General features: G+C 41.3%; 2 protein-coding genes across 3 annotated transcripts; both read left to right on the forward strand.

Moving 5' to 3' along the window:
- Positions 1-223: 223 nt before the first annotated feature.
- Positions 224-13,833, forward strand: top2a (DNA topoisomerase II alpha). 2 transcript variants are annotated; one of them, XM_026178890.1, is made up of 35 exons: positions 224-420; positions 1,113-1,259; positions 1,387-1,477; positions 1,594-1,657; positions 1,772-1,917; positions 2,119-2,216; positions 2,309-2,521; positions 2,836-3,009; positions 3,289-3,390; positions 3,504-3,641; positions 3,733-3,871; positions 3,959-4,116; positions 4,206-4,331; positions 5,046-5,156; positions 6,948-7,053; positions 7,201-7,310; positions 7,456-7,548; positions 7,627-7,741; positions 7,954-8,075; positions 8,437-8,585; positions 8,877-9,108; positions 9,187-9,321; positions 9,443-9,643; positions 9,782-9,977; positions 10,145-10,236; positions 10,324-10,476; positions 10,576-10,659; positions 10,834-11,034; positions 11,146-11,266; positions 11,736-11,897; positions 12,233-12,416; positions 12,498-12,553; positions 12,651-12,770; positions 12,894-13,132; positions 13,485-13,833. In XM_026178890.1, exons 1-35 carry the CDS (start codon positions 403-405, stop codon positions 13,632-13,634), a joined length of 4,746 nt encoding a protein of 1,581 aa, XP_026034675.1. In that variant the 5' UTR covers positions 224-402; the 3' UTR covers positions 13,635-13,833. The 2 variants fall into 2 exon arrangements, with proteins under 2 accessions (XP_026034675.1, XP_026034676.1); XM_026178891.1 differs by having other exon boundaries at positions 11,739-11,897.
- Positions 13,834-15,086: 1,253 nt separating this feature from the next.
- On the forward strand, positions 15,087-16,557 carry LOC113028536 (gap junction delta-3 protein-like). The gene has a single exon (XM_026178893.1). It carries the CDS (start codon positions 15,144-15,146, stop codon positions 16,002-16,004), a length of 861 nt encoding a protein of 286 aa, XP_026034678.1. The 5' UTR covers positions 15,087-15,143; the 3' UTR covers positions 16,005-16,557.
- Positions 16,558-17,476: the final 919 nt, after the last annotated feature.

A 17,476-nucleotide genomic window follows, 5' to 3' on the forward strand; every position in this document is an offset into this window, starting at 1 on the left:
TAAATCCAAATCAAGGAAACAGGCTATTTTGTTTCCCTCCTAACCCTTTTCCTGTCTGTTCTTGAATTCCCATGCACGTAGGTTACTTCTTTTTGAATGCTGATTGGCTGTGATACAAGAGATGGGTGGGCTCATGCCACTTTTACCGTCTACGATTGGTTATTTAACTGAAAAAGAACGGATTTGCTGCTCTCATTGGAGGAATTCGTCACGCGCTCAGTAGTATGATTGGTCAATATAGCTGGCGGGAGATGTTGCCACAAAATTTCGAATATTCATACTGGGACCTCAGCTCAGGCAGCCGTTATTATTATTGGGGGTAGCTGGGATTTATTTAGCTTGTTGCAAACCTAGAGTGTACTATATTTCAAACGAAGGGCTTTAACATTAAATACAAGAAGAATGGCTGAACCGTTGAAGGTAACGTTACTGTCGCTTTCATATTTGCTGCTAACGTGTTATTAGGCTTACGTGCTAACCTGCTACAACTGTAAGCTAAACTTCTAAGAAACAATTAAAGGCACTTGGCTAACGTCGTGAGCTGCTTAATGTAATAGTGCGCGATGTTTAGACGTAATAATGCACTACTTGCAGAGTGTCCCTTTTAGTAATTTAACAACTAGTCCTAACTCTTGGCACAGCAGCTTGTAAACATTAACTATAGCTAATGCTGTTAAGCCAGTTGAAATGGTGTTACCCCTGCATTCATTCTCCTCGCATTATTTATTGTGTTTGAAATAAAAACTGTCCTTAAATACTGAGCTAAACCCTGTCCTTGAGCCTCAAATGTAATCAGAGCCAAGCAACTTAAGGGGGGTGTTTTCTCTCCCCCCGTACATTTACATTGTTGTGTTTTTGTGCAGTAAAACATGCAAAACTGTCAGCAAGTAGCACTGTAGATGATGTTGATCATTATATTAAGGTTTCCTGCAGTACAAAGATAAGTCCCATCTTCGTTACGGTGCAAGGCCTATAGAAGATATCAGTATATTGATATTATTTTCATTTATTTTTTGCACTGTGTGAGGTTCAGTTGCTTTCGTTATGCATGATGACAATAAAGAGTGTTGAATGATGAATCTTAAAAGATAACCTTGTGTCGTTTTCATCAGGCCTTTTTGGAGAACAAGCCGGTGGAAAAGCTGAAGAAGGATCCTAAGCGGCTGTCAGTGGAGAGAATCTATCAGAAGAAGACGCAGCTGGAGCACATTTTGCTCAGACCGGACTCCTACATAGGCTCTGTTGAGCCTGTCACTCAGGTAAGAAGTTTTAAAATTTCTTTAACAGTCATGTGTATATTTAAAGCAGTTTTTTGACTGCACAATTATGGTTCTTATTGAATGAACACATGCAAGCTCCTTGTGATTATTTAACTTTTTTCATTAGCAAATGTGGGTGTTTGATGAGGATGCTGGACTGAACTGCCGTGATGTGACCTTTGTGCCTGGGCTCTACAAGATTTTCGATGAGATCCTTGGTAAGTAAAAAGCTCTTGCAATTATAGATGTCCATGACAAACCTTTATTAAACAGTGTTTTAGCTCCAGTAAAATGTACCGGTAGTAAAAATAGATTTTACTTTCTCTTCCCATAGTAAATGCAGCTGATAACAAGCAGAGAGATAAGGGCATGTCCTGCATCAAGATCAACATTGATCCGTGAGTTGTGTATAATGGTGCACTACCAAGTTTAAGATATTAAAATACAAAGTAACTCTACTACAGCTACCAGCTGACAAATCAAGCGCTTGTGTATATTTTTGTTCCTTTTAGTGAAAACAACACCATCAGTGTATGGAATAATGGGAAGGGTATTCCTGTGGTGGAGCACAAAGTGGAGAAAGTCTATGTACCTGCTCTTATCTTTGGACAGCTCCTCACTTCAAGTAACTATGATGATGACGAGAAGAAAGTCACTGGTAAGATTGATACATTTGAGTGCTTTATATAATACTGATTGTTTTCTGTCATTCTTAATGAGAAAATATTCTGTATAATTACAAAGGCTCCCTTCAACATCATTATGTCCAACACAATTAATGCTGAAATTTTAGTGTTTTATTAGGAAAAAAGCCTAATTTAATGTTCAATCTGTTCCTAACTCTATAAATGTTCTTCAGGTGGACGAAATGGATACGGTGCCAAGCTTTGCAACATCTTCAGTACAAAGTTCACTGTCGAGACTGCTTGTAAACAGTCGAAGAAGTGCTTCAAGCAGGTATGAAGGAAGATCGACCTCATTTCCCACTTTCATTTTTATGTCTTGATTGGGGAGAATGTCATTTTCTGTTATGCCCATGTCTTCCATAGACTTGGTATGACAACATGGGCAAAGCAGGGGAGGCTAGCATCAAACCGTTTGATGGAGAGGAATACACTTGCATCACCTTCAGACCAGATCTGGCCAAGTTTAAGATGAGCATCCTTGACAAAGACACAGTGGCTCTGATGACCAGGAGAGCCTATGATATTGCTGGATCCGCTAAGGGTGTCCGGGTGTTCTTCAATAGCAAGAAGCTACCAGTAAGTTACTGTGATCTTTAACTTTTTTCCGTTAACTCTTAATGTTTTGGGAAGTAATTTTATTAAGCTTTTTAATATATTATGTGTATTTTAAATGTTGACTGAAGACTTCATTCACAAAGTTAAACCTAAAATCCAAAGCTTTTTGTGGACTTGTAAAAAGTAGTCACTTACCTGACTTAAAATTATTTCTACTAACTTCATTTAATGAAATATTTGATGTCAGCAAGACAAATCTTACATGTTACGTCCTAATTTGTTCAGGCTAAAATGCATTGAAAACTGATATAAACTGTATGAACTTCACACTTAAGGTTACAGGTTTCCGTAGCTATGTGGACATGTATGTGAAAGACAAGGTGGATGAACTGGGTGGTCCTCTTACTGTCATCCATGAGACTGTCAACGAGCGCTGGGAGGTCTGCCTCACCATGAGCGAGAAAGGTTTCCAGCAAGTCAGCTTTGTCAACAGCATTGCCACAACAAAGGTAATAACTCAGTGCATTGGATTTGATCTAATGCATATATTGTGTCTATGTGTAGGCTGTTGTTAAATCAGTAATTTAAATGATTAAGTTTGTTGGAAAGCTGTCTAAATTTACATCTTTGAGCAGCTCTGAAATAGTTTAAGAATGATTGAACTAGACTGAGCTCTCTTGGCAGCCAAGCAGAAATCCGGCTGCTCTCCAGCCACTTTGTGTCACTATGATTAAGACCTACGGTGTTTATTCTCAAAATGGATCTTGTTTTTGTCCTCTGGACTTTAGGGAGGCAGGCACATTGATTATGTGGCTGACCAGGTAGTTAGCAAGCTCATTGAAGTGGTGAAGAAGAAGAACAAAGCTGGGGTGACAGTCAAGCCTTTCCAGGTATTCATTTTATTTATTTTTTTTAATGAAAATGAATATGTAAGTGTATTCCGTAAAAATGTTTGTTAACAAAATGCACAACTGAGTGCGCTTCATGTTTTTTTTCCATTTAGGTGAAGAACCATATGTGGCTGTTTGTCAACTGCCTGATTGAAAACCCCACCTTCGACTCTCAGACCAAAGAGAATATGACTCTGCAGCAGAAGAGCTTTGGCTCCAAGTGTCCCCTGAGTGACAAGTTCATTAAACAGGTGCTGATGAAAAGCCACCAGCAGTGTATTTCTCACAAGTTTAATCATTCATCGATTTCACTAACTGGTGTCCATCCTTTGTTGCACTTAGGCCACATCTTGTGGGATTGTGGAAAGTATCATGAACTGGGTGAAGTTCAAGGCTCAGTCCCAGCTCAACAAGAAGTGCTCGGCTGTTAAACACACAAAAATCAAAGGTGTGCCAAAACTGGATGATGCCAACGATGCAGGTAATGTGCGCCGCAGTCGGTACAGTCCAGCATCCCGAGAATGGAGATGACCTGCAGTCCTACTGTACTCACTATATTTTCTCACAGGTGGGAAGAACTCCATTGGCTGCACGCTGATTCTTACAGAGGGAGACTCAGCCAAGACACTTGCTGTGTCTGGGCTGGGAGTGGTCGGAAGGGACCGCTATGGCGTCTTCCCTCTCAGAGGAAAAATGCTCAATGTCCGGGAGGCTTCACATAAACAGGTTAGGCTAGCAAAAATAATGATTGCTTGAATCATCTATTTATTTAACAGCTGTAAGTAAAACTTGTTTGATTTTTTTTTTCTAATCAGATTATGGAAAACGCAGAAATCAACAACATCATCAAAATCATCGGTCTTCAGTACAAAAAGAACTACAGTGACCCAGAATCCCTCAAGAGTCTGCGCTACGGCAAGATCATGATCATGACAGATCAGGTGTTTTGGCTGATCTTTATTTTCACTCCTTTCCTATCTTCCCGTGTCTTATTTGTGTTGATAATATTCAGGATGTTCATGTTTCTGTGCCTACATATATGTAAGAATAGGTCTTTGTGACCATAATGGTTTTCTGTCCATACTGGCCCTGAAGCCTTTCATAAGGTGCTGCAGGAACAAATGGTGGTTAGAGCAGGTACAAATCCAGTGTAATGTTAACTGTGAGCCCAGTTTTAAGAGGAAACATGCACTTAACCTGAGGAAGGTATCCTTCCCCTACAGCTGTGAAGAGAGCTACTAAGTAATTTTCACTGAGCATGACTTTGAAAGCTATGACTCAATTTAGATTAGTGGGGCAGCTGAAGCTTCATATGAGCCTCAGATGGATGTTTGAGTGAATTTTTAGTTTTTCTTCATCGAGCAAGGCTTATGAATTTTGTTCATCATTTGCCAACACTGACTTTCAGATGGGAAAAACAGGATCATCACTACGATTTCTAGTAACAATCCACATGTCCTCTCACATATATGGGGAAATAGAATCTGAATTGGTGGATGGATGCATGTTAAAGACGGACTTCAAAATCCCAGCCCACTATTAAAAACTATTTTAGTGCTACTAATGTTGTCACAGAGCACTTTACTAACCTTTTTTGTCATCACTCACACACAATTACTTTGTTGCAATATATCTGACCTGTGTTATTGTCACAGGATCAAGACGGCTCCCACATTAAGGGCTTGTTGATCAACTTCATCCACCACAACTGGCCTTCGCTGCTGCGTCACAACTTCCTGGAAGAGTTCATCACTCCCATCATCAAGGTATGTAGATGCTCTAAAAAGCCCTTTGCAGACTTGCCATGTGCAATATTGTTGGCTTCATCTGGCAGTTTACATGATGTGTTCTTTCATTCAGACATGGATCGCTTACAACTTCATACCTACAATAGCAATAGAGAGAGTTGTGATGTGCCATGTTTTGTTGTTACAACACAACCGAGTAGGGATGGGTATTGTTTAGGTTTTATCCGATACCAGTACCAAACCGGTACATTTGAAATGGTGCTCGAACCGGCGCTTAAAGAATGGAGAACACAAAATTGGTCCAAAAACCTCATTTTCAGCTGTGTTTTTTTTTTTTTTTTTTTTTGTAAAAAGATAACAATGTTAGCCTTTTCTGCAGCTATAGGGGATTTATGGCATCACTCTTGGCTGGAAGCAGTGCTTAAACAATGGAAAAAAACAAACTTTGTCCAAAAACCTCTCATGTTTAGCTGTTTTCCACTTTTTCTTTGGTCATTTTAGCCTTTTTGGCCAGGGTGAAGGGATTATCTGCCATCAAACAAGAAGACAGCCGCATGTAACTACGACGGTGTTTGCTAGTTCACCTTACATGCATTAATGTAATAACGCGGTTAGCCTACTCAACGTAAATTACACACGAACAACATTAAGCTACTCACGCAGAGAGGAACAGCTGCTGCTGCCATCATCATCCGTCATCATTTCTGCTACACTGGCAGGGCTAGGGGCCAGGACTCTCCTCTTCGGGTTTTTGGGGGATGTTGCATAACAGGCAACCCACCCACAGTAGATGTGCTCGGTGTGTCTGCGCTATCAAATACGGCGCAGTTCTCGGCTTTTAACAAAATGCTGTACGTCGCCAGGTGTTTCATCAGATTCGAGGTGTTACCTCCTTTGCACAGTATCACCTTAAAGCACTTGTTGCAGGCTGCTGAGTTTGCATCTTTTGCTGTGAAGTACAGCCAGACTTTGACCGCTTCGCTTTGGGCATTTTTAATCTGTAGCTCTGCTCTAAAAGAACGTACGTACCTGGGCCCGACTACTAAGCTTGCAAAGGTAAAATGATTGGCTGGAATCCAAAGTGTATGACATCTCAGGGGGGAAAAAAAAAGCTCCGAAATAAAGCAATGAAATGTGCGCTGCTTTTCGGTCTGGTTACTACCGTTAGGGTACCCATCCCTACAACCAAGTAATATGAGTTTGTTCTTCTAAGACAGGGGTGGGCAATTCCAGGCCCCGAGGGCTGGTGTCCTGCAGGTTTTAGATCTCACCTTGGGTCAACACACCTGAATCACATGATTAGTTTGTTACCAGGCCTCTGGAGAACTTCAGGACATGTTGAGGAGCTAATTTAGCCATTTAAATCAGCTGTGTTGGTTCAAGGATACATCTAAAACCTGGAGGGACACCGGCCCTGGAGGCCTGGAATTGCCCACCCCTGTTCTAAGATCTTATTGTTCTTATGAGCATTCTTCGTAACATGCACACATTTGTTTTGTTTTTCTTCCCTCAAAGACACCTGAGAGATGCACAGTTGAGCTATGGCATGTGCTTATTTGTTAATGTGACTGAGTTTTTAACCATGTTGGAAATTTGAAACGATACTGCCATCTGCTGTCAAAACCTCAGAATACTCAGAGCTTAATGGAAAGCTTGGTCCCCCCCCCCCCTTTTTTTTTCTTTTTAATTCCAAGTTACTTTTAAATTAAAAATCCACATTTTTTCTAATAATGTTAAAATGTGAAAAGCTTTAAATGACTATGCATCAAGAACCATGGTGATGGACATCTTATTTCTGTGTCTCTTCAGGCGTCTTTCAAGAAAAATCAGCTGTCTTTCTACAGTATTCCTGAATTCAATGCATGGAAGGAGAGCCAGCAAAACCACAAATCTTGGAAAATAAAATACTACAAAGGTTTGTTACAAACCCCTGTGTGGTAGTAAAACGGACAAGTAAGCAACACATAATGCATATGGCCATTGTCATTGTTATAGTTTCTATATTGTTTTGTTGTAACTTGTACCATCTCTTTTTTTTCTTTTGTGGCTATTGCCCATCTAGGTTTGGGAACCAGCACATCGCAGGAAGCCAAGGAGTACTTCTCTGATATGCAGAGACATCGTATCCCATTCAAGTACTCAGGACCTGAAGACGATGAAGCTATCACCCTTGTAAGATGTTAGCCATCTGTGTCGATCATTCCTTGGCCAATTTATATTTGATCTGGACTTTTTAAACATCCTGTAGGCCATGACTAACAGTTGGAGCATTAGTTCTTGGGTCTGTTTTTACAATTCTTTTTTTCTCTCTGGGAAGGCCTTTAGCAAGAAGAAAGTGGAAGAGCGAAAAGAGTGGCTTACCAACTTTATGATTAACAGACGCCAGCGCAGAGAGCACAACCTGCCTGAGGTAATGTCTGTGCAACTGGTGAACTCAATATCTTGTTTCTGTTCTGTTAAGTTTGACTGTTTTACTGTCTCTTTGCAGGAGTACCTGTACGGTCAGTCAACCAAGTCCCTGTCGTACAACGACTTCGTCAACAAGGAGCTGGTACTTTTCTCCAACTCTGATAACGAGAGGTCCATTCCCTGCCTGGTGGATGGTGCGTGAAATAATGATAATTAAGAAAAAAGGAAAGATTTAAAGCCATTAACTAATTATGGAGAAATAGAAAGCTGAGAGTTGTCCAGATCCAGTTTAAAATTTAAGTCATTTGAGCATGTGTTCAGGGAAGGGTTTGCTGAGTCTTCTTGACAGGTGTAAAAGGTTGTGAACCGCTGGTCTAATGTCTGGATGCATTTGTGTTTACATCAGGACTGAAACCAGGTCAGAGGAAGGTGTTGTACTGTTGTTTCAAGAGGAACGACAAGCGAGAGGTGAAGGTGGCACAGCTGGCAGGCTCAGTGGCTGAGATGTCGGCCTATCACCATGGAGAGGTGAGGTGGCTTTAATGTGTGGGTTTTGTCAGTGTGTTTCTAATTTAGATTCTTGGTTTGACTTTTCAGTTTAACTGTATCATTTTTATGTTCAGAAAAATGTTCACTTCTTTTTAAATAGGCTTTGCTTTTGAATACTGTATGTTATTAGCCATCAAATTCTTATATCTAAGGGTAGCTGTCAATTTTGCCAGAACTTGAATTGTTACACATGGAGAAGGTTCCGGTAAAATAAAGTTTATTTAAAGGAAAGTAGAAGCAGTGATCTTTCATAGAAAGATTTAAAAAAAACAATGCAAGTCATTCTGGCTGTACATAGCTGTTTCTGTTGTATTTACTCTAAACTCTTTCTTGTTTTCAGGTCTCTCTGATGATGACCATCATTGGTTTAGCCCAGAACTTTGTGGGAAGCAACAACATGAATCTCTTGCAGCCTCTGGGACAGTTTGGAACCAGATTGCACGGTGGCAAGGACTCTGCCAGCCCTCGATACATCTTCACTATGCTCAGGTACGCAGGATTTCTCATAGATTTAATAACGAAGTGCTTATGTAGGGAGCCAGCAACCGAAAAGAGGCTACTATTGGTCATTGTTAAGAAGGCTTATTGTAGTTAAACCGCTGTCACTTCTTGCACTGCTACATCATGCATTGTGGATGAATGAGTTGTATGTAAGTGTGTAGAACTATCAGCCCATGTTCTGCACTTTTTTTCATGAATCTAACAAAATGGGGACAGTTTTTTACATGGATTAGTTACTGAGTCACTAACGAAAATTCTCCCACCAATCTTTACTTCTAGCCCCCTCGCCCGCCTTGTTTTCCCAGCAGTGGATGACAACCTGCTCAAGTATAACTATGATGACAACCAGCGGGTAGAGCCTGAATGGTACATTCCCATCATCCCCACTGTGCTTGTGAACGGAGCCGAAGGCATCGGCACAGGTTGGGCCAGCAAGATTCCAAACTACGACATTCGTGAGATCATCAGCAACATCAACCGTATGCTCGACGGCGAGGAACCTCTGCCCATGGTCAGGATGGTTTCCTGAGATCTGCCATGTTGGGTGATTTGCTGTGCAAAAACTAAGTGCTTGTTTTTCCTCCTACAGCTTCCAAATTATAAAGACTTCAGAGGCACAATTGAGCAGGTGATGGATAACCAGTACTTGAATAGTGGAGAGATCTCCATCCTTGATTCGACCACTATTGAAATCTCTGAATTGCCTGTAAAAACATGGACACAGGTTGGTCAATTAAGTCATTTCCAGAACATTTTGCCATATGTACGCATAGTGTTTATTAGATTGACTCAAATAAATACCCTCTTACCCTTTTGCTGAACTCTTCATGTACTTTCTCGTCTAGGCTTACAAGGAGAATGTGCTGGAGCCGATGCTGAATGGCACAGAGAAGGTTCCTCCTCTCATCACAGACTACAAGGACTACCACACTGACACCACGGTGCGCTTTGTGGTCAAGATGACAGAAGAGAAGCTGAGGGAGGCTGAGGCTGCTGGCCTCCATAAAGTCTTCAAGCTGCAGAGCCCCCTCACCTGCAACTCGATGGTAATGATTGCCACTTATTTGCACACATTCACAGCAGGATGAATAAAGTCGTCTATTGCTTTCCTGTGAAATTTCAAACATTTATCCACATATTTCCAAACCCTGTGAAGCATCAGCATTTTTCCCTTTGTTTTCCAGGTTCTGTTTGACCATGTGGGTAGCCTGAAAAAGTATGAGTCTGTGCAGGATATCATCAGAGATTTCTTTGAGTTGAGGATGAAGTACTACGTGCTGAGAAAGGACTGGTTGGCAGGCATGCTGGGAGCAGAGAGCGCCAAGCTCAGCAACCAGGCTCGCTTCATCCTGGAGAAAATTCAGGGCACCTTGGTCATTGGTAAGTGCAAAGTTTCAAATAGATTCTGTGTTGTTGTTTGTTTGTTTGTTTGTTTTCAAGCACATTTTTCAATAACAGTGGAAAATCCTGTATATCTTCTGATATAGTTATTCATAGTTAGTTTGGTTGTTCCTTGATTAGTATTAATGCTGTCCGTGTGTGTGCAGAGAACAAGCCAAAGAAGGAGCTGATCCGCATGCTCCAACAGATGGGCTACGACTCCGACCCAGTCAAGACTTGGAAACAGGCTCAGGAGAAGGTGGGACACTCTGATTCCGACAGTTCCAACAAAGTTCAGCTACAACAGAGAGGGATGTTAAATAACCATCTGTGTGAACTCTCTTAGAATGAGGAGGAGATGGAGGAGGAGGAGGAGGAGGGGGAAGGAGGAGAAAAAGACGACTCGACTGGACCGGACTACAATTATCTGCTGAGCATGCCCATGTGGTTCTTGACAAAAGAGAAAAAGGAGGAGCTGTGCAAACAGAGGGATGCTAAGGTGAGCTATGCGGCAAACTTAGTGATGCTTTAAGCTTGAAATGGTAGATTATTAGCTCCTGTGTTAAGGTCGTGTGTTTCTGTCCTAACTCTTGTACAGGTGACAGAGCTAAACACCCTAAAGAAAAAGAGTCCAGCAGACCTGTGGAGGGAGGACCTTGCTGCCTTCTCTGAGGAACTGGCGGTACTGGATCTTTTCTTTCCTCTTTTCTTTTCCTTTTTCTGCTTTATATCCAATCGGTGCACTTTGTTAGTCATGTGATCAGATTGTGATAATGTTATATCTAAAGAACAACTGTGATCGGTGCTTTTGCTCCTGGTCAAACTTGTGATGTATTTTTCTTCTTCTTGTGTTTAGCGGGTTGAGGCAAAGGAAAAGGAAAATGCCACCCTTCCTGTAAAAACTGGAAAAGGCAAAGCAGTAAAGGTGAAAAAGGAGACTTTGCCCACTCCACAGGGCCGCCGCGTCATTCCACGTGTCACCAGCACCATGAAGGCTGAAGCTAACAGGAAGGCTGATCTGAAGAAAGGAGAGGGCAAGAGAGGAAAGAAAATCAAGGTATGTTTTCATATGTGATTGTGCATATAAACTGTTTTTTACATTAACACATTCAGAACAACAAACTGCCCAAAAGTAACATTTTTCTTGACCTCATTTCTGTCTCTGAAGAGTGAAGATGTTGTGATGAAGATGGAGTTTGGAGAGGATGCAGAAAATACAGAGCCGGTTGAGGAAACGGGCTTAGCTGCACGGCTGAGCAAGAAAACCAAGACCCAAGCAGCAGAAAAAGGTAGAAATGACTGTTCAGGATATCGCCTGGAAATCATTTCAACTATGATCACACACCTCTGCTTACTGGTGTAACCACGAAGCTCTTTAGTGAGATCTAGTGGCAAACCTGTAACAATACACATTTTGCAGACTTGACCTCCACAATCCTCGCTGGAGCAAAATCAAAATTAGCCTCAAGTTTTGAAAATTTCCGGCTCTCAACTAAATGATATTGTACTCCGCCAACATGGATACAAACTCCATTTTTGGGGAATTAAAGTTTAGATTATGTTTTCAACAACCTAATCCAAACTATGCAGACGTTCCTTCATGCACACAAAACTGGATTGTGTAAAATTTGGTGCTTGCTATAACATTCACTCAAAAATGTTGATAATCATAAGCAAGTTGCTATAATAAATATCAGTTTGCACTTAAATTTTACATTGTTGTTTAAGTTCATAAAGAAGTGCATTTCTCGTGTGCAGCAGCATCAAAGACGGGCAAGCAGACCACTCTTCAGTTCAAGCCTGTTACCAAGAAGCCCAAGAAAAACGCGTGGTCAGATGAGGATGTCGGCCTGTCGGACAGTGAAGTAGAGGCAGAGGAAGCAGCTGCCCCCAGAGAGCGCGTAGAACGGAAAACCAAAGGTGAATCTGCTTGATGGCCCACACTGCTTCCTCTGCTGATGGATAACTCTTTAAGTGGTGTGATTTCCTATTTATTTATGTTATGTTTGTCACACCTAAGTGTTTTAGATAATTAAAAAATGTAAATATTAGACCAAGATAATAGAGTAAACATAAAATGCTTTTTCTAAATGAAGGTGTTTATTATTAAGATTATTAACTTATCTGGAAATGAGCCAAATTGAAGGGTTTTTGAGCAGCATTTTAACACCTCAGCTTCTCATGCTTGTTTTCTTTGACAAAGCGCAGCATTACTAAAGCTGCCTTTTCATTTTGTTCTTTTTTTACTGTTTAAGCTGCGGTGAAGTACAGCATGTCTGACAGTGAAGATGATTTTGATGACTGGGGGAAGAAGGACGCTCCAAAAAGGAAGGCTTTAATAAGTGACGATGATGATGCAAGCTTCGCCCCAGATCCCAGCACTGTGTCGGACAATGATGTGGACTCTCCAGCTCCGCCTCCCAAAGCTCCAGAACCCACGTGAGTATAAGAAAAACCTTAAAACGTATCTTTCTTTTGTTTTAATGTACCTTAAAAACAAACCTTGTCTTTTGTCTGCAGGAAGAAGGTAGCAAAAAGCAAATCGACAGTTAAAAAAACAGACACAAAGTCGAGCTGTAAGTATTTTCATTTAGGATCATAGTTTGATGAATTTGCGAAATGTGGGGCCAAGGCTCTGAGGACTGGATATTTTGTCTCTGTGGCACTTTACAGCTCTGTCAGACGATCAGGAGCCAGCATCCAAGCCTCCAACTCAACGTAAAACCAAAGAGGCCGCACCGAAGAAGCCCGCCGCTGCCAAGAAACCAGCTGCATCCAAGAAGAAGGCTGCAGGTAACACAGATGTTTGTTTGGTCTTATAAAGGTCACAGGTAGATTTGAGCACATGATCATTATAAAACAAAGAAATCAACAAATTTATCTTTGGAATGTCGTTTTGTTTTGTTTTTTCTCTAGATGTGAAGCAGCCATCTATCTTGGATGCTCTCTCTAAACCCAAACCTGCGTCCAGGGCTCCTGCTGCCAAGAATGTCCCGTCATTCGACTCTAGCGACTCAGAGATTGAAAAGAAAGCTCCCGTCACAAAACAGAAACCTGTTCTTAAACGTAAAAAGAACCTCAGTGATGACTCTGACAGCAGCTCCTCAGATGACCTCATGTCACGACTCAAATCCAAGACGACTGCTGGCACCAAGGTCAGTTTTTATACTGAACACTCGTTTTCTATTTATGTGTTACGTCATAAGATGTGATTCAAGTATTTCAGAAGTTGGCATATTCCTGCAGTACAGTAGCCCAACCTCAGGAAGTAAAACTCTAAATATAAAATGAAATACTATAAACTCTGACCACGAAAAAGTGGCTCAACAATGAAGCTATTAAAAGAATAAAAGTAGCTTTTTAAATGGTGACATTTGAAATAAAACTACTGACTTAAGTAGAACAAATGATTCTCTGCTACACATGTTTAGATTTTAAAGGTTTCCTGTATGCATCCTGTGCTAATATAATCACTGTTAATCCTTTTAATCTCCTTTTCTGCAACAGAAGAGCAAGAAGTGGGAAGAGGATGAGAGTTTCCAGGTTTCAGACCCTGAAGAAGCCGCTCCTGTAGCTGCAGCACCACGGGATAAACCCTCACGGGCCCGGAAACCCATCACCTACAACCTGGACTCAGATTCAGATGAAGATTTTTAAATAATAGTTCTCAAATTGTTATTTCGAAAAGATGAGTCATAAATGTTGTAGTGTGCCATGCAGGTAATATTGCACTCATTTTATCTGTTGAAGTTCAGCTGCATTTACACTCGCCTCATATATGGACCTTGGACCAGCAATCTGTAACCTTTAAATTAAAAAAAAGACATAAACAAAAACTCACCATTGTTTATTTAAAAAAAAAAAAAATCAATCGTATTATTTCAAAGAGAAGGGGAAAAAAAGCTGGTATACAAGTCTAGTTTTAATAGTATTTGTTCTTAGCTTCTAGGCGTATTTTGTAATCCACTTGTTTGTGTTTTGTGCTGTCCTGTAAATATTTCTTTGGCTGTTCAGTTTATACCTTTAAAAAATAAAGTTTGTTTTTATTGATTGCATGGTGTGTTTGCTTTGTGTCACCGGGTTGTGTTGGGGCTCCTGTTTAATGAAAAAAGCTACTTGCTTTAATTTTGTAGAAAGATTTTAATGCAATGCAGCAGTAGGAGCATCCAAATATACACTATATTGCTAAAAGTATTCACTTATCTGCCTTCAAACACATGAATTTGAGTAAACTCCTGTTCTTAATCCTTAGGGTTTAATATTGGCTCTGCAGGCCAGTCGAGTTCTTCCACACCAGACTCATGTCTTTATGGCCCTTGCTTTGTGCACTGGTGGACTCGTCCATCAGATTGCCAGACAGGAAAGTGATTCATTGCTCCAGAGAACACGTCTCCACAGCTCTAGAGTCCAGTGGTTCCATCCCAGACTTTGTATTGAGCTCAGTGATGAAAGGCTTGTATACAGCTGCTCAGCTATGAAAAGCCACCCTACGCACTGTTCTTGAGCTAATCTAAAATATTTGTAGAAGCAGTCCGCATGCCTAAGTGCATTTGTTATACACATGTGGTCATGGAAGTGAATGGAGCACATGATCCAATGATTTGGATTGGTACCTGCTTACTTGGGAAAACAAACATGACGGTAGGTCATGAGTCTCTGCATAGTAGATTAACACTGTCGTCAGACTATTTTATCTTGGCATCTCTGAAATGTAGGAGTTGGGTTTCAACCTGTCCATTAGCAAAGTTCAAATGTATGAAATGGAACCTTGGATCAGTCTTGAGGTTGGTTACTGTACTCTACAATGTTAGCTGGTTGTATTTTATGCTAACTGAAGGAGAAAAGAACTGAAAGGATATATTACAGGCTGTTGCTACAGTTTTTTTTCCTGAAGCGTTGTGCTTTATGTACTCTCTTTGCGGGTTCTTTGCGTCATTTTTGGTTTCAGCCCACTAAGACAGCCCACTGAGCAACTAAGGTGGATAAGCCTTGAAGCAACATTTAATCAGGTTTGATGGGTTCAGTTAAACCGTGAGTCACTGATTGGAGATTACAATAACAAGAACTCTAGTTTCATTTTTAAGACAAAGGCAACATTTGCTCTGAGACGAACAGCTGAACAAGCCTCCAGACTTCCAAGAAGACAGACCTGACAGAGCTGCAGCCATGGGTGAGTGGGGCTTCATCGGTGGATTATTTAAAGACTTCCAGACCCATTTACCGATGCTGGGTCGTTTCTGGCTCGTCCTCGTTTTGGTGTTTAGGATACTAATCCTGGGAACTGTGGCCAGTGAAATGTTTGAGGACGAGCAGGAGGAATTTACCTGTAACACCCTCCAGCCAGGATGTAAGCAGGTGTGTTACGATGAGGCTTTCCCCATCTCCCAGTACAGATTCTGGGTGTTTCATTTGATCCTCATCGCTACACCTTCTCTGCTTTACTTTGTGTATGTAACACATCAAGATCACAAGAGGGCCAACAGCTCCTCGTCGAGGAAAAGGAGCAGCAGGAAGAACAGAGAAGAAAAAACTTCCAAGGCGCTCTACATTATCACTGTGATCTTCCGCATACTGGCAGAAATCGGCTTCTTATTTGTCCAGTGGCGTCTCTATGGCTTTGAGGTGAAGGCCCATTTCCAATGTAGCCGTTCTCCCTGCCCCCTAACAGTGGAGTGCTTCACTTCCCGGCCTGCAGAGAAAACAATCTTCCTCCTCTTCTACTTTGCTGTAGGGGTAGTATCAGCATTTTCCAGCATTGTCGAGTTTCTCTACGTCTCTTGTAAGTGGTTTTGCTCAGACCAGGAGGACAGAATCTACCACTGTGACTGCGAGAATCTCCGCAACCACAAGCAAGAGGATACAGAGGAGAAATCAGGAGGAGAGACGATGTCAGTGAGCACGGCCAGCAGTGTGAGAATGAAGAAGGGATCAGTGAGAAGCAGCTCCAGTCGACAGAGCTCCAGCATCAGTCACAAGTACAAGAATCCAAGAGGAAAATATGTGAGCGCCTCGAGGCTTACATTGTGAGAGGACACATATGCTGCAATCACAGCATCCTCCTTTTTCTATCATAAATTTGTGACTACATTTCTAATTCCCTCTACATGTTTTCCTCTTCATGTGTATTGGCGACATCATGAAGAAACTTATGGGAAAATGACAAAACGAGCACAGACGATAAGAAGTCAACAAGTCAATGATGAGAGACATCATTGACTTGTTAGTTCTGCTGAATGACGAAAGTCTGCAAGCATTTTGACAGAAACATTTCCTGGAAAACACTTGACAAACTTCCTTACAGGTGATTGGTTTTTAGTCAATGTTGCCCTTTCGTAGCTGTCAGATTCATCAAACATAGAACCTCTAACCCAGCAGGGGATTCAGGCCATACCGAGACAAAAATAAGACCCAAGAAACCTTGAAAATGAGTACTATTTTTATATTTCTTGGAGAGCCACGCCTTGGTCCTACTGGTTCGACTTGCTCTTCTATCTTTTCCTTTCTCTTCTGCTTTCTCTCTCCCCTTTGTTTGTGTGAATGTTGGCATTTGGTTTTTGTGTTTCAGAAGTCAAGCCTCAACCTTACCTGCCCACACATTTCCAGACTGTGGCTAATTACTGTGTTGACTTTGCTGATTGCTTGTTGGCTTCTTAAGGCTGAGGAGTTCCTTCAGTTGACCCCAGGCTGTTGCACCACTCAGTGTAGCTTCGTTTGCATGCTACACTACCAGTGGGCGAGGACCCTCTGCCTATGGTGAAGAGAGAGAATGGCTTCCTGAGTGTTCTAGGCTTTATTAAACTGCCTCAAATAAATATACTTATATATTTCCGGTGCTTTTAACACCACTTTTAAGTCCACTTTGCCAAACTCTTTATTGACTTTCTGGTCCAGATCTAAAAGGAGAGTGTGCTGGAGCCGATGCTAAATGGCACAAAGAAGGTTTCTCCTCTCATCACAGACTATAAGGACTACTTCAGGGCATGCTCTGGATCAGGGCATCACTGAGCTCCTGGACAAACTGAGGTGCAACCTGACAGAATCAGATGGACTGAAACAAAATGACCCACATGTCAAATGTCAGTGTTTATCGTCCTCTTCCTTGCATGAACAAGGAGATACTAGTCCTGCTGGTGGATTAAAGACCTTCTACGACCCTCTCCACCTCTGCTAGACTAAGTAACTGGCTCCTGGAATCTCCTCCATGCTTCTGATCAGATATATTAACATTGTGCATGTGTGTGTCGAGAACAACTAAAAGAAGGAAGCGATACCTGTTCTGCATAAATGGGCTACGATTCAACCCAGTCGAGGCTTCGGCAGACAAGATTTTTAGCCACAACAAACGTCAACAATCGTGTGTTGTTTATTTGTTTGTTAATTTATTTCGATCATGTAAACAATATAAGGGTACATTTAGCAAAGAAAAGAAGAGAAAAAAAATACTATACAAATAAAGTTAATTTATTTCAATATTGCTTCATCTGTTCTGATTCAGTTAC

This window comes from Astatotilapia calliptera, chromosome 8, assembly GCF_900246225.1.
Source record: "Astatotilapia calliptera chromosome 8, fAstCal1.2, whole genome shotgun sequence".
NCBI lineage: Eukaryota > Metazoa > Chordata > Actinopteri > Cichliformes > Cichlidae > Astatotilapia > Astatotilapia calliptera.

Bases quoted from the DNA above. Each gene is read 5' to 3' on its own strand.
- top2a (XM_026178890.1), top strand. The intron at 8,586-8,876 runs GTACGCAGGATT...CTTTACTTCTAG, and splicing joins TACATCTTCACTATGCTCAG to CCCCCTCGCCCGCCTTGTTT. The intron at 12,554-12,650 runs GTAAGTATTTTC...GGCACTTTACAG, and splicing joins AACAGACACAAAGTCGAGCT to CTCTGTCAGACGATCAGGAG.
- LOC113028536 (XM_026178893.1), top strand. From the start codon at position 15,144: ATGGGTGAGTGGGGCTTCATCGGTGGATTATTTAAAGACTTCCAGACC.